The following is a 20,686-nucleotide window of genomic DNA, read 5'->3' as shown; positions in this document are numbered from 1 at the left end:
CAACATCGTGTCAGTACTCCCTTAACTTACACCACAGTGTTGCTCTTGCCAGCCTTGTAAATGTCAAAGCGAAGTCTGCACCGGCCAAGCCACAGTTCCTTCATTTTCCCATTCGAAACACGTCATGCTTGTAGGCTTTACCTCTGGTTATACTGTCATTCATCTGTTCTCATTGTACTGTGAGTTTTTGTGCAATAAGCTGGGAGAAGTATTAGATGCGCATGCTTCGGCCACTTGTGAAATGTTAACGAGTCAAGTCTAACGAGAAAGCATGCTTTATTACTGTTTTCACACCAGGGTAATGTCATGATTTCAGCTTGTACATTGCCCACGTATTGGAAACGCGATGTCGGTTTTTTTAATTTTTTTTATAGTATAATGACTGCTATGAGCAATTGCATATGATAATCATGTCATGTCACTGCAAATCTGCTGCTAAAGGTAACATTGACTCTGATGTATGTGTTCGAGTCAAAATTACGCCAATCCGACAATGACTGTAGACACCGGAAATGAAAGCATGTGCATTACTTAGCCTTAAATTTTTGCCTTTCAATCTGTGAGTACTTTACAGTTACTTTTAGCCCTGCATCATGATTACTAAGTTAATTGTGCACTGATGCAATTAAGAAAGCACATTAATTATTTTGTATTCATTTATTAACTGTAACAGGTGTCTTTCGCACTCAAATTTTCTGTTCACATTTAATTTGTCTGCAATTAATGCACTTTGTACACAGTGTGTGCTAAAGTGAGTTTGACAAACTCGCTTCACTTTGTGCAGATTCATTCAGTCCAGGTACGTCTCACCGAGCAAAGGGATACAAAGCTCTTATCAGAGCATATTTCATATAAGCTCAGTGAGATCTGAACATAAAACAATACTTGCAGCTAGCGTACATTACAGGTCTAAAAGTTGCCGCACGTTTCTCAGTTTTTCTTATCATCATGCACCTTATTTGCTAGTTTCAAATAGGATCAGTATTTAGTCAGCCAACTAGTGGATCTTTAAAATTTTGTTTCCCGGCCTGAAAAACCTCGTTTCCCATCTTTACTTAAACCACTTACAGTTATCAGTGTCTAGTGTAATGCCATCTCTTTATTGCTTGAATTAATGTTACAAAAGGCAGTGTGTGCTTGCTGCATTCGTCTGACACCAGAAGCATGTCAGGCAGTTTTCTCTGCTTCTTGAACCTGTCATTCCACTCATTGCATGCAGATGTGTACCTCTGTGTTTTCAAAGAGATGCATCAGCTTGTCTTTCATGACCTCTGTTAACTTGCTTCTGCACTGTGGTCATGTTATGTGAACCGTATAATGCATGTATGTGTGTGCTGTTTCGAAGTAGTGTAACAAGCAGAGCATCTGTCGGTTACTTGCGTTCAAATATAGTTACACATCAGGCTTACCATCTCTTGGTTCATTTGGGATCGGTACTACACTTAAACCTCATTATAACAAAGTCGCATTTGACGCGAAAATAGCCACGTTATATCCGAAAATACCTTATAAACGTATATTCGAACCACTGTGTGTATTACCAAGGCTATTCTTCATTTACTTCGTTATAACCGATAATTCGTTATATCCGTGTTCGTTATATCGAGGTTTGAGTTATACGACAATAGGTTTGGTTAATTTTGAACTAAACTTTATTTTTTAGCCCCTTGAGACGCTATGTATGAAATTGTGTACACCACTTGTTTTTGCTGTTTGTATCGACTAGGGGCTAAGTAAGAGAAACCTACATTGAGCTTTGTTTGATGAATTGAACCTCCTGCATAATGAATTTGTCTTCATTTAACTTCATGTTGCAGCGTACTGTTGCATATGATCACTTTGCTGAAGGCACTACCGCATTCGACGAGTCGTTCGGCATTGCGCTTTAAGCACGCCACGTCAAACGTATAACTTTTCTTCCTTCAAAATGAACATAACAGAAAATGAATTTGCACTATATTTCTAACCTGAGATTTCATTGTTATGCAAAAACAGAGCATGAATGACTTTAGAATAAATAGACATTCAATTGCAGTTTAATTAGGATTAATTTCTATAGCACAAATAAATTCATGTATTATGACAATATTTTTGTTGTAATAGAATATCAACCACCTTGAAATAATGTATCGATTTGACACATTTACAGACAGTTTTTCATAGGTGGTGTCCGAAAGGGTTACGTTAAACTTTTTCCATTCCATGTTGTACATCCTTGGCTCACGTGATGCAAAAGAAGTACAACTCTTCAGATTTACATATATCTGCAAGTAGGGTGATGGTACTTTGCAAACAAAAACAAGTGTGAACTTTGGCTAATCCTTTAAATAAGTTTTTGATAGTCATTATTGAAGAAAGCAACATAACTAATGCAATCACGAGTAGTTAAGTGGTAGATTAAAACTGGCTGACGTGGTAATGGTTTACTAATAACTTTCATAGAAAGTTCAACAGCAACGACTAGATGGAACGGGCAGTTACGTTGGTTCTTGGCGAGTGCTTGGAATTTGGCGAGTTCCGACAAATGGAGCCCACGGATGAAGTAACCCGGCGCTGCATCGTTTTTCGTCTTGCAGCACACATGACCTGGTGAACATAACCCAGAGAACGCCCTACTAATGGCAGTCGAGGCACTGTTGGCGTGTCAACGCATTCCACCGCAGAAGACGAGGACTTCTGACCTCCCCTCGGGGAGCCCATATCATGGACCCGTTTCAAGCCTTGCCATGTTCCCGGTTCAACGTTAGAGCGAGGTGTCGCTACTTGTGATGCCACTTTTACTAGCACTTGTTCGAAGAATTCTAAAGCGATGGTTGCGTGGTTGATAGTTTTCTTTAATTGCAGTGGACCTGCATACATTTATTTAATGTCACCAAGTGCTCTGGTCTCACCCTTCATGTCATGATGTGTGTTCAAAACCCTGTACTTCGTTAACCCTTTGCCTTCAAAGTCATTTACGGAAAAACATTCCCAAATTACTCTCTTTTTTTTTCGGTGTTCTGTGGAACTATATTATCACATTCTATAAATGCAAGAAATGCATTAACATTGATACTTTCTTCGAAATATAAGAAAAGAAGGCTGTACGTAACTACAAGAAAAAATTAGCAGCTTCCCCACGTTGCTTGCAGTCGAGAAGAATTTCCACTTAGGCTTGTTGGTACAACATAGTGAAGGGAACAACGCAGATACCGACAAGGACGAAGAAAGGCACACATTAGACAAGCGCAGCGCTGACTTTCAACAAAATGTTTATTTTGCATGTGCACAGCTATTTATACTGAACACCTGACAAAGAAAGCAAGATCGCACTTCTGTGCCCTTCTTCGTCCTCGTCGGTGCTTGCGGTCATGTTTGCTTGTGGTATTGTACTGTGAAAATGATGTTACAGTATTGTAGCGCTATCTGTGGATGAAAAAGAGAACCAGATGCAAGGACATTCGCGTATCGTCTTTGGTTAAAGAAACTGGGACGTTTTGCTGTAGACGACCTCAGCTGGTCCACGATAGTGGGCATGCGAGATGTTTGAACGTGTTTGTGCTGATCTGCTGCTGGAGGTAAATGATTGACAAAAAGATGAGAGTTCACACGGACTGAGCGACGCATAATACTTGAAGAGATTACATCCATACCCCTTTACCGGTGCTCTGAAGTGTGGGATTGCAATTTACATATCCCAACGTCTGCGGTTCCAGCAAAAGAATTGCATTGTTATGTCATCTTACACATTTCGTTTTCCATTTATGTGCTTTGTGAAGCCATTCTTAGCTGTCGCAGTGGACAGATTCTTTCTCGAAATGGAGCAGTTTTCTTTCACACAAGGTACACGAGACACTTCAGTGACTTTTGACATAACACACCGCACTAACATAATCTTTAAATGTGCATAGAGTGTTGCTTCGCACCAAAATGACAAATCCTAGTTCTTTCCTTGTGAGATCTCGCTGCCTTGTCGCTAGTTATAGTACGTTTCGGAGTTTAGTTCTGCGTGCAACCTGCCGTTCTTCACTAGCGAACCAATGCCATGCACTTGTGCAGACTTCCTTTGGGCCAGATTTCGTCATTTCAAGTTGCACTGTGGTTGGCAGAAGCGTCTAGTCAGATGTTGTGATGGCTTTTGTAACTTCGCCGCATGTGTGGGCAAAAAAGTACTTTGTTGAAGCACCATGTTAGGAACACTTTGTACAGTGGCAAACGCTGGAGAGCGTGCGTTCGGTTTTTGCAAAGCTTAATCGGCTGCTAAACGCAGTTTCGCTGTTGGTGTTGTCTCTATTCGGTAGTGGCGTTTGTTCATCTTTGTAAATACTGTGTAAGTTATTTCATGGACCTCAATAAATGTGAAGCCTGCAGTTCTTTACAGAATTTTCTGTGTTTATTCAGTTGTGATCATTCATTCATTCATCCATCTACTTTCTTGTTCTCAATTGCCCGAAGTCTTTACAGAGAGGGGGGGGGGAGGGAGGGCATGAACAAATACCTATATAAACAGATAACTTGAATATTTCTGGACAAGTTATAGCAGCGATGGCAGTGGGGAAGTGGTTTCAATCATTCGATGTGCTTGGTACTCTCGGCGTCAAATGAAAGGCAAACAGTGGTAAGCATTAGCAATGGTATAGTGCGCACCATCCAGTCATCACCATGGACATACGCAGTTCTGCGTGCCTGTCAACGGTGATGACTGGATGGCACGCATGACATGACAAGAACTTTATTGGAGTCCTGAGGAAGTGATATTTAGGGGAGCCTGAAATGCTTTTTCAAGTATAATCATCGAATGAGCTCCGTATCGGAGTTTACTGCCTCACGAATCGATTGCCTCAACAATTCAAATCCGTCAAGTATGAGCAGAGTTACAGGAATTTATCGCATGCCGAAGGCAGTTTTTCTCTTTTACCCCAGTGAGCACACTGGAAGCTACACAGGGAGAGATGCAACGGAACAGAGCCGCTACATCAGCACGCGTCATGAACGGGCCTCATAAAACACATTCACTTACTTTAGTGTGATTCCAGTGCACGCTAGTGTTGCTACTGTGTAATTTTAGCTTGGTATGGAATGTTGCGCCAGCATGTGGCGGAACACTGGGGCAGGAAAAGCATCTGATCCAAGCGAGCGCCACTCTTAATTTGCGTCAGCTGTTGGCCAACAGCAGCAATTTGCTAAATGTCAATAAGAGCTGCTGCCGGCAGCTTTGAAGAGAGTGAGGACAAACCTCTGTAGGAAGAGAGGGCGCTCGAGGAGGTGGAACCTTCGTGCTCTGTTTTGTGAACTCTACGCTTCGCACAATATCAAATTTTACTGAGCCGTTCATAGCAGTGTCTGCTGTGCGTAGAATGTGTTTTTTTTTTTTTTTTTTTTCACCAAACCTGAGGGGGTAGTTCCGGACCCCTTTCAGTGCAGAGGGCTATATTGTTCGTGGAGGAAGACCTTACTGGCTCTACAACCATCGTTCTCACTCCCTGAAGAGCTGTGTGCATGTGAAGTATTTGTTCCCGATGCTCTATTTGTGCTCTTAATGTTAAAATTATGAATACACTAGGACATTGCCGACCACAGTACGTGACTTCAGTTCATAATCCAGTTCACAGGCATACTACATCGCAAGAACATACCATGTTCCCGCGCCTACAGTGTGGAAGATGGCGTGGTGGGAAGAACCCCTTTATATACAGGGTGTCCCAAATATCACGCAGCATGACTTAAAAATGGGGAACGTCGTTACGCGAAGCATACCTAGTGCATATTTTTCCCAGTATACTGTAGTAGCCACTACTAATTTTTTCGTTAATGAGGTTTAGTTAATTAGTCATAATTATGTTTCTAACTCGACAAATACTCACCTAGTCATTAAAATGTCAATGAGGCATATGTAGGCATGTTCAAACGAAATCTAACTGCGCTATTTTCAACAATGTACTAATTGCGTGCTCGCTTTCTTTTTTTTTTTTCTTTTTTTTTGGCTAAAAGAAGGCCTGCGAAATCCGGAAAATGACACGCGACTAGACTGCAGCGCGCGTCGGGAAGCAGTGCCCTCAAACAGCATCACTGTGAGGTAGTCCCACCTTTTGCAGGTGGGAGCGTAGTCACGTGTTATTTTTTCATATTTCGCGTGCTTTATCAGCTGAAAAAGCATGGCAACGTGCGTTGATCAACGCACTCAACGCAATAAACGTTTACATCAACGCACGGCAGCGATAAAATGGCCCAAGCAGAGAGCGAAACTTACTGGCAGATACCTGCTGATGTTCCGGAGCAGTTTGACGCACTATCGCCATCCGTACTGAAGTCTGACTGAAGTGCCCACTACGCGTCTGTAAGGCAACACGTGAACCTACGCAGCTGTTCACTTTGTTGATGCTTTTGCTGCTGATGATGATTAAATGTGTCTGAGCGCTTTGTAGTGGGTGGGCCTTTAAAACACCCACTAGTTGGGTGTTTTAAATCCACCTGTTTTCACGCCTGGCGTGATTCTACGTTTCCGCCACGCAGTATTACATGCGTTAAGGAGACTCCTTCCACTATATGACATCCATATAGTGTTCTTTTTTTTTCCCCCGGAGCAGATTCAAGTAATGGCGTGGCTCTGTGGTAGAACGCCTACTTGCCATGCAGAACCTGGGTTTGATTCTCACTCGAACCAAAGTTTTAAATACGAAGCATTCCTTAGCGAACCCAAGGCACTTTGAGTGTTCTATCTATCTATCTATCTATCTATCTATCTATCTATCTATCTATCTATCTATCTGTCTGTCTGTCTGTCTGTCTGTCTGTCTGTCTGTCTATCTATCTATCTATCTAGCCGCCTACGTCTGGGTGCTCTCGTGATCGCCTCCTTAACTTGGTGTAGACCAAAATTGGCATGGGAGGGTAAGAGCTACACTAACATAGGGGCTACACAACATAGGCAGCCAGCAAAATTAGTTTTCTTAATTGCGGTATCTTTCTCCATTGTTGCGGCCTCTCGAAGTGGTACTTCAGCTGGCTACGTGCTGCTCGCAACACTTCCTCTTGCTCGAGAATGTACTTGTAACAGTTGTCGCACTTCACGTGGAAGTTCAGCTAAAGTGACTAAAGCCCCTCGCATCCACCGCTAGCCATCGCAACATGCCTTCGTGCGTGCGATTCTTGCGAACTTCGTGATCCGTAGCGTGACGCGCTTTGTGGGCGTGCGTTGGATTGGATTGGAAGAACTTTAATGGATCACGTAGAAATTTATAACTGGACGGTACGGAACAAATCCGGGACATATAGCTGACAGGGCTGACAGAGACATATAACGACAGGGACGGCGCGGAACTCGGGACACTGTATTGGACTGGTGTGCGACCGATGGCGGCGCTGCGAACGGCGCCTGTATGACGTCGGAGCGGGGATTCGCGCGCTTTCGTCTGCTACGTAGGCCCAGCGCCGTGTTGAAACCACCGCTGTGGTAAATCTCAACAAAAAAGCAGTTCAATCGGTTATCTTGCGTATTGTGGCTACTGACGCTGTTCGAACAACCGTGGGACTGCTTTTAACGTTCATTTAGAACTACAGCTCTTTGTTTCTTAGAACTGCGGCCGCTTGTCTCCGCGGCGAGTGCTGCGCAATGGTGCAGTACTGTTCTGTGCCTCAGTATAATTCGTCCGCTCGTGAAAAAGGCGTTAGCTTTCACAACTACCCTAAGGTCCCGAAGCTGAGGAAAAAGTGGATCGTCAAGCTCAAATGGGAATGCGCCCCGCGCTTTCATCGACCGTGTGCAGCAAGCACTTCGCGGACAGTGACTTCTGCTACCCACCGTATACGCGCCACTCTTAGGTAAGCTTGTGACCGTGTTTAAGCGCCTCGCCAATACTTAGGCCGTTTATTGCACGCAGGCTATAAGCATGGGGGACTTAAACCAGGTGCGGTGCCGTCCCACAACCTGCCGCGAAGGCCCCTAGACAAGGGGCCGACGACGCGGCCTCCGAATCGCCTCGCAGAAAAGCGCGTCTCGTGAGCTCAGCTGAGCGGCGCAGGATATCTGAGACTACGGCTGCATTTGGATGATGTACTACATACGTATTTTACTTATGAAGGCAAGCGCGCGCCTAGCGGACTGCTTATCATAAATTCATAAGCGAAACCTAGTTGCCGCTGTTTAGTGCACATTCGCTAAAAGTTTTCACCTGAGGCAGTGCAGACACTTTTTTAAAAGCGGAGCTCTTTAAGCTTTTCGTTAGGCTGCGTGGCGTGAAATTCGACCCAGCTTGCCTTTGCCGCGTTAATCTCTGTGGCGCTATGCGTGGTATAATCAGCGATTAACTATTTGTTATATTCTAATGTCCCATGCGACGGCCCTGTGAGGTGTTAATATGAACTACGACGTAATATCGTTCTCACTGAACCAACATTACGGGACAAACAGTGATCATGGGCATCGGCAGGGGGTGTGCAACAAGGCGGAACTTGCGCACTTATTTGCAGCACGAGAGCTGCGACGGTGATGCGATCTCCGTTGACGGCCTCGACCGCGCATTCAACAACGTGGCCTGCGTCGTTCACCGCCTCGCCCTCGATGAGGCACCGCGACCCTTCACAAGCTTTATCTACATACTTGTAGATGCTTGAGAACGGCACGCTTACTGAAATATCGAAAGAAACACCCGAACTAATTACTATCGTACGGCGGAAACAAGATAACGAGCGGGAACACTCACACATAGTTTCACTTTCTTAGCAGCAATGCGGTCGGTGGCATCGGCGCACTCGTCGGCCATCCGGGGGATTTCTCGGCCCTGTCGATAGGGCCGCAACTAAAACAAGTTCAAGATTACACTCGAAAACATTCGTTGTAGACGTTAGTTGACCGTCGAGACAGAGGAAACAAGCACGAAGAACCAGGAGGCAGCCGTAGAGGAACCGGCACAGAAGAAGCGAGCCATCGAGGCCCCGCGCAAGCAAAAAGAAAACGACCGCAACGACAACCTCGAAGCCAAATTCGAAGCGAGATTCACCAAACTCGAAGAGCTACTCACGGCGAACATCGCAGCAGTGACAGCAATGAAACAAACAGTGGATAACTACCAAGCCGAGAACATAAACAGATTCGCCTACATCGAAAGGACCCTACAGCCGATCGTGAGCCACCCGACGTTTGCGCCCATCTTCGCGCTACATCCACCCAACCAAGGAACCGCATACGCGCCAACGCAATTATGGCCGCCAACGCAGCAGCAGCAACAGGCGTAACAGTGTGGCAGTGGAACTGTCGCGGCTTCGGAAGGAAGAAGGCAGTCATCCAGCAGCACATTGCACGCGCCGCGCGCAAGCCGGACGTGCTACAAGAGACTCACCGACGCACCGTCACTCCCCGGCTACAGAGTGCACAAGGGCCCACCCGACGGCAGAGGCCTGTGCACCCTGGTCAGGAAGGGACTCACGTTCGTCGAACACGAGCTCCACAACACTATCAAGATCGAGCACACACTCACCGAAATCATCCGGGCAAGAAGAGAAAAGGAAGCATATTTCTGCTGAACGTCTACAGCAACCCATCGAAGAGAAAAGAGAGATTCAAGACACTACTGCACAGAGCCAGCACCGCGGCGGGCCGCAACACGCTGATCGCGTGCGGTGACTTCAACGCGATGAACCCAGCCTGGGGCTACAACAAGTACACAGCAAAGGGCCGCGACCTGTACCAAGACGCCACGGAACTCGAGTTCACCCTCATCACGGACCCGACGCATCCGACTAGAATCGGTAACTCCGTGTCCCGCGACACCACTCCGGACCTCACGTTCGTCAAGAACGACGTCCGGGGCGCGATCACCTGGAGAAAACACGGGGGCCGACCTCGGCAGTGACCACACCATCGTGGGAAATCGGCATACCAGAACACAACGACACCAGCAACAGAACACACAGATGGATAGACTGGGATGCCTTCCGACACACCAGAAACCAAAGGGAAGACGGTGACGACGAGATCGAAGACATCAACTCGTGGACGGCCGAAATCACCAAGAACGTACGCGACGCGACGAAAGAAATTAAAACGGACGCGGAGATAGACAAAGTAGACAGCCGGCTAGCGCATCTCATCGAGGCCAAACAGTCGATACTCAATCGATGGAAGAAACAACGGCTCAACCGCAGACTCAGAAAGCAGGTGGCGGAGCTCAACCGAGCGATCGAAGATCACTGCCGCGTGCTATGCGCGCAACAGTGGAACGAGATCTGCAACGCAGCAGACGGGCAGATGCACAGCGGGAAGACGTGGAACCTGCTGCGGCATCTGCTCGACGAAACCAAGACCAAGTCACACCAAAGGGACAGACTCGCCAAGCTCATACATCGGGCGGTCTCGGTACACGGCGCCGATGAAGTCACCAGGCGTATCAACGACAAATACCTGCCAACTACACCCACCGAACAACACGCGCCGTACGGCGGCCAACCCAACGCCAACCTCGATCACGATATTGACGTCGAGGAAGTCCGCGCGGCCCTGCACGGCCTCAACAGCCGGTCGGCGGCCGGCCCGGACCTCGTCACGAACAAGGCGCTGAAGAACCTCGACGACGGCTCCATTGAGAACCTAGCAAAGTACTTCAACAAGTGCTGGAAAGCGGGCGAGCTGCCGAAGCAGTGGAAGACAGCCAAGACCATTCTGATTCCCAAGCCGGGGAAGCCACCGGACACGGACAACCTCCGGCCCATATCGCTCACGTCCTGCGTGGGCAAGGTGCTGGAGCACGTCCTGCTCAACAGGTGGCAAGATTACCTGGAACGAGAAGGGCTGTACCCGGCCACGGTAATCGGCTTCAGACAGCACCTGAGCACGCAGGACGCGATGCTGCAGCTCAAATACCAAATCATCGACGGCGATGGCAGCGCACGCGACAACAAGGCAATCCTGGGGCTCGACCTGCAGAGCGCCTTCGACAAGGTGAAACACTCGGCGATCCTGTCCAAGTCTCAAATCTCAACATGGGTGAGAGATCCTACAACTACATTAAGGACTTCCTCACGGACAGGACCGCCGAGCTGCGAGCAGGCGACCTACAGACGCAAGAGAAGAAGCTCGGGAGCACTGGCACACCGCAGGGGTCGGTCATCTCGCCGATGCTGTTCAACCTGGTAATGATCGGAGTGGCAGAGAAGCTCGCGGATGTCGAACACGTCAGGCACACCATCTACGCGGACGATATCACGCTGTGGGTGACCGGTGGCAGCGACGCCCACATTGAGTGCGCGCTGCAAACCGCCGTCGACGCGATAGAAGAGCCGGTTGGAGGGCACCGGACTGATATGTTCGCCGAGCAAATCGGAGCTCCTAATACTCCCACCTACCAACAACTGTCAGAGGCAAGACCAAAAAACGCGAATACGAAAAGATCCGAATCATAACCAAATCCGGCAACGTTATCCCCGAGGTCGGTAAAATCAGGATCCTAGGCATGGTCATCGAGAAGCACGGAAGAAACGGCGACATCATCGCCCGTCTTACGGCGAAGGCGGCCAACGCGACGCGACTCCTCAAACGAGTCACGTCCCGGAAAGCAGGCATGAGAGAGGAGAGCCTAATCAGGCTCGTACAATCCTTTATCATCAGCCACGTCACTTACGTCGCAGCCTACCACAGATGGCTGCAACACGAACGCAACAAAATCAATGCCATCATCAGAAGAGCGTACAAAACGGCGTTGGGCCTGTTTGAGTCCACGAGCACGACCCGCCTCTTACAACTCGGGATACACAACACGCTCGAAGAAATAGCCGAAGCACAACGGAGCGCTCAACTGGAGCGGCTGTCCACGACCAATGCCGGGAGGAAAATACTGGATGACCTGGGAATAGGACACTCGAACGAAGCGGAGACGAAGCTCCCCGTCCCCAAAGAGGTCCGACGCCAGACCAGAACCGACCCCATACCCAAGAACATGAATCCCGACTACAACAAGGGAAGAAGAGCGGCGAGGGCCAAGGCTCTCATCGACCTGCACGCCAACGACGAGCACGCGCGATATGTGGACGCGGCCGAATACCAACAGAACGCTTTCGCAGCGGTCGTCATCGAGGCGTCGACCGGCGCAACAAGGACGGCAGCGAGCGTGAAGAGCATTGGAGCGGAACAAGCGGAGGAGGTGGCCATCGCCCTGGCCATCATCGACCCAGACTGCCACACCGTGCTAAGTGACTCGAGACAGGCGGTGCGAAACTTCGCCAAAGGCCAAGCTATGTAGAGAGGCCGAACGAGTATTGCGTGCGGCCCAAACTGCAAGACAGAAAAGTGAGAATTAAGTGGTTCCCGGCGCACGCGGGTGACGCGTCGGAACGCAATGCCAACCACAACGAGACGGCACACGCAGCGGCGCGAGCGCTAACTAACCGCGCCCCGGCGACAGACCGTCAGACGTGGTTCGGAGCCAAGGACCGCATGACGGACTATAACGAGCCTACCGCATGGCTCGCAGGACTTTCCCACTCCCGCACCCGCGGTTGAGTCGAGCGGAGGCGGTACTATTGAGACAGCTCCAGACCGGATCGCTACCGAGTCCGGGACTGATGCATCGCATGTACCCCGAGACATACCCGACCGACAAGTGCAAGGTCTGCCGGAGGGAGACGGCGGATCACACGCACATCTTGTGGGACTGCATCAAACACCCAGAGGAAGCGAGGATCAAGAACGATCCCGTCGCGGCTCGAGGAAGCCGCGAAGAGCTACGACCTGGATCAACAGCTCTGGGCCGTCCAGCAGGTCCGTCGGGGCGCTCGAAAGGCAGGGACCCAGCGAGCCGGCAACGGCGAGCGGAGACCCGCGCCGAGTAACGGCAACCCGAAGACGACGTAGGCCCTTCGTGCGGGGACGCGCGAGCGCCCAACCTGCAGGCACAAATAAAGTTTGTTCCATCCAATCCAATCCCGCCGAAGCAGACGACCAGCACTACAGGAGCAGAGGCTGGCTGCAGCTCGAGGTTGAAAGCGGAGCCCCCCTCTGGACGTCACAAGCGAGGGCTGAGTGAGCCCTTGGGCAGGCGCAGAAACGTGCTCGATTGTTAGAGGATTAGTCGCAGCCGACCCCGCGCCACTGTTCACTTGGTCCGATAGTTTGCTGCTTTGCGGTAAAAGAACCATTAGTTTCAAAGACGCACGGCCGTTCCGCCGTGTCATCTGGAGGGGCACGAGAGTGGACAAAGAGCCTCCCGACAGCGTGCGCCGTTTACGGCTTCGGGCAGTGGCGTAGCCAAGGGGGGGGGCTGGGGGGGTTCGAAGCCCCCCCCCCCCGAAATTTTTCAGTTTTTGCTTGCGTATATATACACGCACACATACAAACGCACGCACGAACATACATAAAGTGTGGTTGAACCCCCCCCCCCCCCGAAAAAAATTTCTGGCTACGCCCCTGGCTTCGGGGGAGATAAAAGGCATGGGTCATGGATTGCGCGGCGCGGAAGACGAAGTTGCTTATGCATTGTTGGCGACCCTCGGACCAATTTGTGTGTTTGCGAGCAATGTCGCCGCGCCAGACCAGCTATACAGCGGTCGTCTCGTCGCGTGTAGGCATGCCACATGCAGTGCCACTGCATGCCACATGCCCGAACCCTCCCGGTGCCGGCAGCTCATTGTCTGAATGGGGCCTGGATGCCGACAGAGCGCACTCTTCGGCGGCGCGGGTCTATGACTTCAAAAGGACAACAGTGAGCAGAGGTCCCGCGTTGACATTGTGTGGGGCGAAGGGCGAGATAACTTGTTCATTGTTGGCAACATTCGAACCAGTGTTGTGTTCGCGAGTGATGTCGCCGCGCCAGGCCAGCTACACTGAATGGACGCAGTGTAAACAGGAGAAACCTGGGGCACTGCTGTAAGTGTCCCACAGTGTTACGTGACGATGTGTCGTGGAAGGCGGGCTCGAAAGGGGGCGTTTGTTGTTTGTTTGCCCTAAGGAGACTGGCTCATACCCACAAGGGGGATTGGCCACACTGACAATATATAGAAACTTCAAAAAGAAAAAAATAAGCACGAAACGCTATGTAAATAAAAAAAAGAAAGAGTTAGAAGTTAACAAGCCATAGATAACGATTAAAAATATATATATATATAATAAATAATAAAGGAAAAAAAAAAGTTGGTTTCCGAGGTCGGTATCACTAGCAGCGTACTCTGCCTGTTGCTTGAAGGAACTTGTGTAGCGAAGTTATAATTGCACTGCGGCTTGCCCCAAACTGATTCGCTCAAACGACAACAGGCTAGTCCTGCCTACCGAAGTCCTGCCTACCGAAGTGCTCACGTTGCTTGTGGGTTCATCCCGTCAACCAGCCATGGAATGCGGTTATGCAGAATCTTGCGCGCAGAGTGGCAGCACCAAGTTCGCGTCTACAAGGAGCATCTTAACCTTCTACTCGATGTTTCGTCACCCCCGGCATCTCGAGGTTCAAGCGGCTGGAATTCTCCAGACTCACCGACAAGTCTACCGAATTGTTGTGGCCACATGTACTCGGCCAGCTGCGGAAGTGCCTCCCCAACAAGGACCTTCGGCACGACACCTCGTCCATTGCGTAGGTGACGTTCAACTCCAGAACATGTCGCGAGGGTGCTGAGCCACGGCCCCAAGATGGCTGTGCAACCACGAGGACGCGCCCGGAACTGTTCGCTATGGTAAGACAAGTTGCTTCACGTGTTCCGGAGACCGAAATGGACAGGTGCATTTCAGAGGGACTTGATGTGCTTGAAAGGTGCAAGCCTCAGAGTACTAGGATTCCACTCCGCCAAACTGTTTCGTATCTCAAAGAAAACTCGTTGTCTTTGTTGGCGGCTGACAAAGACGGTGGTTTCGCCGTTCTTCAAAAAAGCTTGTACAATCGTAAGGCATCTGAAGCTGTCTTGTCAGTCTTTCATAAGTGCCCTGATGTTTCCCTAGAGAATGCTAAAAAGAAGGCTATAAAGTTGTGTAAACAGCAAAAATTGGAAGAACTTGGGAAGTCTTTGGGAGCGAAAAGAAAGCTAGGTCTAGACTATTCTTTGCTGCAAAAACGCATAAACCTGAGTGCCCGCTTCGGGTAATTATCTCTGAGACAGGAACCTGGCAGAAATGTCTTGCCAATTTTTGCAAGAAAAGCTTAAACTTTTAACTATCGATGACCTTACGAAATGATTCGAAACCAGTCAAGCGGTCAGGTAATAGACTTCTTAAGAACACGACCCAGTAAGTGACAGGCTTTCGGCTTGTTTCTGCTGACATAAAGATTTAATGTAACAGTATCCCGCACAACGAGCTAATGACAAGTGTGGGCGAATGCATTGACGAGCACGGTGTCACCAGATTTCAGAATAGCGCCGGTATTCACAGCGCCAATTCATGGAACTCCTCTCAACTTACTTGCATTCAACTTTGCGGAATGGGAAGGCGAAGTGTACATCCAAAAAAATGGGAATTTCTATCGCTCCTGCATAGCGCCGGTGCTGTCCGACATTTATTTGGCTTGCGCGTGACAGAAAACTAAATGACGCCTTTCAAGGTCAGCCAGGTGACAGATGTTTTTAGATACGTCGACGATTTGTGAGTGGTTTTTACAGTTGTGATGACAAGGATTTTGATTCCGCAGTATCTAACGTATGGCCACATTTGCTTCGTGCCTCGCACCATTGTTACTAACGTACGAGCTGCCCATTAGCGGCTATATTAGGTTTTAGACCTGGGGTATACGTTTCGCCTGATCACACATGTGGGCTTATGAACCAAGGGGCAACAAACCCGTCCCTCCTCTTACCAATCCGCGCACTCCAAACTTGTAAAGAGAGCAATTGCCAGATCATGCTTCCTTGGCGCCCACAGAAATCCTGTCCGCACAAAAGGTGATGCCAGCTTCACCAACCAGGGAGCCGCTTTAGGCGCTCTGGGCATCCGACGAACCTCTTGGTTTCGGTCGCAGAAGGCTTGTGAAAAAAAGACAACAAGTGCTGCCGCAAGCAGGAACCACCGGCGTACGGTGGTGATACCTTATGTGCACACCATTCGCACAATCTACGAAAGATAGGCCGTGAAGCCGGTGTCGACGTTGTGTTCTAGGCACCAGTGCGATTGCGGGCCTGTGCAAAAAGGTGAGTGGCGCTAAGACGCATAACGCATTCGTGGTGAAATCAAGCAACCGCAACCCCTAACGTCGCATGCACAGAAGAGGTGATCTACAAGATCCCTCTGACCTGTAACAAGGTGTACATTGGTCAACGGGCAGGTGCATAAACACACGGCTAACGGAACACAACCGCCACTTTGCAGCAAAAGATTCTGGGCATTTGACCTTCCATTGTAGGGACTGTGGCTGTGCTCCCACTTTAACAGGTACGTAGATTGTGCGCAAGGAAACGTAAGAAGGAAACCAGAGAGGTAATCGAGGCCATAGAAATTGACAAATGGAAAAGATAGTGTATCAGTTGCCCCTCGTTTGCGTTTCTCTGAAAAAGCGCCGCCGATACTTGGTATGTAACCACATACTCTGTGGCAAAAAATTTTTATCATAACCACGTGTTTCTTTGCTTTTGTTTTTTTTCTTGTAGTTTTTTTTTTGTTGTGCCTTTATTTGTGCGGTTTCCTCGGGTTTTTCGGTCCTCATCGTATCCACTGCTGTCAGAGCGCATGTGCGTGTTCAGCATACATAAGCCGGGTCTTTCGACAACAAATCATCAGTGCAGTACAGCGCTTGTGTTTGCGTCGTTTTGTTGTGTACGTGTTCGTTGCCTTTTGTGCGCTGCCTATTCGAGGGCCGTTCTAAAGGCTGTTCGGTACTTCCGCTCTTACCTGGAAAGTCGAAAATTCAAGTTATACACTGACCACGAGGCACTTACACACCTTTTGAAATGGCACAGCTGAAAGGAAAAGAGTCGCACGGTGGTAAGCGAGCTACAACAATTCGACTTTGAGGTGAACCATCGCCCGGGGGCTTCAATAAAGGCGCCGATTGCAATCTCCAGGATGGGGATCATCAGGCTTGTTGATGTACAATGGCAAACAGTAAGTGCAGCCAAACTTTGGGAAGGGGACTGAAGCTTTACAACTCACACAAAACCGGAAGAATCGCAGTGCCTCCTACACTAATTCCGAAAATTCTGGTCCTTTATCACACAAGTTGTCATTCAGGTGGTCACGATGGTTTTCTGGCGGACCTACATGAAGCTGACCAAACGGTTCACATGGGCCCGGCATGAAAGAAGACACAAAAAAATTTGGCAGGTCCCACGTACCGTGGGAGTCGATGTTATGCGAAGCATGCGGCGGCAAGGTGACTGCGGCGTAATTTTTTTTTACTAAGTGGACACGTTACAAAATGACACTAAAATTATTGCATAAATGTTATACACACTCATATATGTTGAAGAGCCGCATATGTGTTATATAACCAGTTGGTTACGGTTGGGTAACGCTGCCAATGGCAACGTGGGTATTACCGACACCAGAAGCGGTACGCTGATATCTAGTGCTTATACTTGTCCCTAGAACGCACGCACGTTTCACAAAGCCGTGAGCATATGTGCAAGAAGTTCTTGACAATCTTGAACAAGGGCATCATCACCGTGATCAGTGAGCACCAGCACATGGTCATGACTTGTTATAGGATCCGGTCGTGATCATGGTGACGAGGGGTCCATGTGTAGTGAAGTATGTGGTATAGTAGAGCTGTTGGAATTCGTGGATGCCTCGGTCATTTCGTCGACAAATGCCCGTCGATAGAGCCGGCGACATGTAGGAACCTGAAGCCACCCTTCGCGTTGGTGAGTTATAGGCCGTCGAGGCTGTAGGCCGGGATAGTGCTACGTAGACCAACATCAGGATGGCGCTTCTCGTATTCGTAGACTACCTGAGCGTACGTGGCCTCATAGCCTAGCCTCCAAAGCGGCTGTCAATCAATCTGGCATCATCCTCGGTCAGCATGAGGCCATCGCCCAGCCTCGTAAGAAATGAAGAGGACACTGCGTCGTTCTGGCGGACGAAGTGCACTTTACGGTGCGGTGATGTGGATATCATATGCAACTATCGTTAATATATTCCTCCGGGTCGAGCAATGCTTCAATATAGCTTGCTGAATCAGGAATACAAACATAATGTTTATTAGACTGCTATAAAAGTGGAGCCAACACTGGAACCACAGACGTTAATCTGATATGACGCCTGATCGTAGTAGTACACATCATAGGGGTATCATGTAGTGTTTATTGCTTTCTTGTAAATTAGATAGCAAGCACCACAACCACAATTGACGTTGCACCGATATTACGCCTGCGTAGACTGTTTTTCCAAACCAGTTTATAGACGTGGCGTGGCTCAGTGGTAGAATACCTGATTTCCACGAAGAATGCTCGGGTTCGATTCCTGCTGGGATCCTAATTTTCCTTCTTTCCATTCGTCGAGTCAACGCTGCCGATGATGGTTTTCCTTAACGCTCTGGCATTTAAGTTACCATTGTCTATTCTCGCCGTTCCTGCGTAGATATAAACTGTCAATCACCCGTGGCGCATACCCGTTCACCTCAGCCCGTGGTAAACGGGTATGTGCCACACGTGTCTAGTGGAAAGGGTTTGACGACGTACGCGACAGGATTTTCACGTTATTCATGTCACGACCCGACAGTCATATTCGTCAAATCCTCTTACCCTCCCATGCCAATTTCGGTCTACACCAAGTTAAGGAGGCGATCATGAGAGCACCCAGACGTAGGCGGCTAGATAGATAGATAGATAGATAGATAGATAATAGATACGTAGATAGAAACGCTCAAAGTGCCAGAGGTTCGCTAAGAAATGCTTCGCATTTTATATATGTGCAATCATGTCATGAATGCCAGATCAACAAAGTAAAGTTTAAACAGCCGACTCAACAGATGGTATTACCAAGGCACTCTACTACACCGTTTGAGGTGATTCACATGGACTTCGCCGACCTTCGAAAAAAATCTGAGAGTGTGAAATAAAGTCGAGCCTTCCTGTTGTGATTCAATGAGTGCACAAGGGTAGTGGCAGCAAAAGCTGGAAAGCAGGACACCAACAGTGTGATCTCCTTTCTAAACCGCAAGATGCTTGAGAACGTGAAGGTATTGGTAACAGACAATGGACCAGCCTTCCAGAGTCACCAACTCAATGAATGGGCAAAGCAGCGAGGAGTCACTGCACCGTATCATCCAGCAGTTAATGGGCTATCGGAGCAAGCTATTCGGGACATAAAGCATCTGGACTTCCCAGGGGTATGGAAGTGCTGCCTTGAAGCTGCGGCAGCTCGTCATAACTGGTCCCATACAGCAGCTCTGGGATGCACACCGCTGTTTGCTGCTACGGGAAAACAACATATTTGCCAGCCGACACGGCATTAGGAGTTGAAGCGATGATCCGCCTGAGAGAAGAACTGAAGAGAGCGAAGTGAGGGAGAGGATGAAAAAGAACTTTGGTAAAAACCAGAATACAACAGAGTGGAGGCCTCGTGCTGGTGAGAAAAGGATTGCCAAACTCGGGTACGAATCACACAGGGCCATTTTCTGTTGTCAAGACGGCAAGCCGACAGAGACATTTGAAGACGATCTGGCATATAGGCCCCAATAACACCATCGAATGAGCGTCTATAGCTAACGTTTTTAAATATCATCCCAGGAGGAATGAAAACAAGGGTGGGGGGAGTGAAGCAAGCTCAAGCAGTTGAGGAAGAAGACGACAGAATTAAGGCCAGGGAGGACTGGAGAGAATAAAGAATAAGTTAGAAATGGCGACATGAAGAGCATCGTCTGTTTATTATGTGCGGTCTTGGTACGTAATTATGTGCGGTCTTGTTACAACTTATATCCTCGGAGAAGGGAGTCCATCATGCGTTCGAAAGTTGCCAGGGCATTACGTAGTTCGAACGGCATGACCTTGAACTGGTAGAGACCATCGGGCGTAAGGAAAGCGTTTTTTTCGCGGTCCACGGGGTCGACGGAAATTTGCCAATAGCCGGACCGAAGGTCGATAGATGAAAAGTATTGGGCACCACGGAGGCCATCGAGGACGTCATCGATTCGAGGGAAAGGGTCGACATCTTTATGAGTCACTTTGTTTAAATTGCGATAGTCGACACAAAAGCGCCAGCTGCCATCCTTGTTTTTGGCGAGCACGACCGGGGAAGCCAAGGGCTGGACGATGGTTCTATGATGTCTTTAGTAAGCATTTTGTCGACATCTCTCTGAATTACTTGACGTTTCTGTTGAGATACACGATATGGGCGCCGGCGTATAGGACTGGCGTCCCCAGTGTTGATCCGGTGATTCACTACAGATGTTTGGCCCAGAGGGCGGTCCTCAAAGTCGAAAATGTCACATATGATGCTAGCAGACGACGGAGGCCGATAGATTGCGCTGTGGTAAGATCAGGAGCGATCATCTTGTTGATGTCATCGCGAGACAAAGATCATGACATGGAGACGTAACATCGGCGTCCAAATCAACAACCTTGCAATTGTCAAGCGGAGAGATGGTGGCCAAAGACATGTCTTGCGGAATAACTAGAGCCAACATAATGACTTTGAGAAGGGGAATGGTCACTGTATTATCAGTCACGGAAACAACAGTGTGAGCAAGGGCGACGTCTCGAACCATCAGTACGTCAACAATAGGAATCACGAGGTAGTCACCATCGGGCACACCGCGTGAAGACGACAAAGTGACCTATGTAGCAGCTTGGGGAGGCAAGCGAACGTAAT

The 20,686-nt window shown here is 48.7% G+C and overlaps 1 protein-coding gene across 2 annotated transcripts in view; it reads left to right on the top strand.

Annotated features, from left to right (window-relative positions):
* The window catches only part of LOC119405142 (cell cycle control protein 50A-like), an 80,447-nt gene extending 76,085 nt beyond the window's left edge, over nt 1-4,362 (top strand). For both annotated transcript variants that reach the window (XM_037671942.2, XM_049419221.1), the window contains exon 9: nt 2,577-4,362. In XM_037671942.2, coding sequence (XP_037527870.1) covers nt 2,577-2,619 — 43 coding nt within the window. In that variant the 3' untranslated portion in view covers nt 2,620-4,362. The remainder of the gene's footprint in view (nt 1-2,576) is intronic.
* The last annotated feature ends 16,324 nt before the right edge of the window (nt 4,363-20,686 follow it).

Source organism: Rhipicephalus sanguineus, chromosome 9 (assembly GCF_013339695.2).
Source record: "Rhipicephalus sanguineus isolate Rsan-2018 chromosome 9, BIME_Rsan_1.4, whole genome shotgun sequence".
Lineage (NCBI taxonomy): Eukaryota > Metazoa > Arthropoda > Arachnida > Ixodida > Ixodidae > Rhipicephalus > Rhipicephalus sanguineus.
This window is presented reverse-complemented; position numbering and strand designations above follow the sequence as displayed.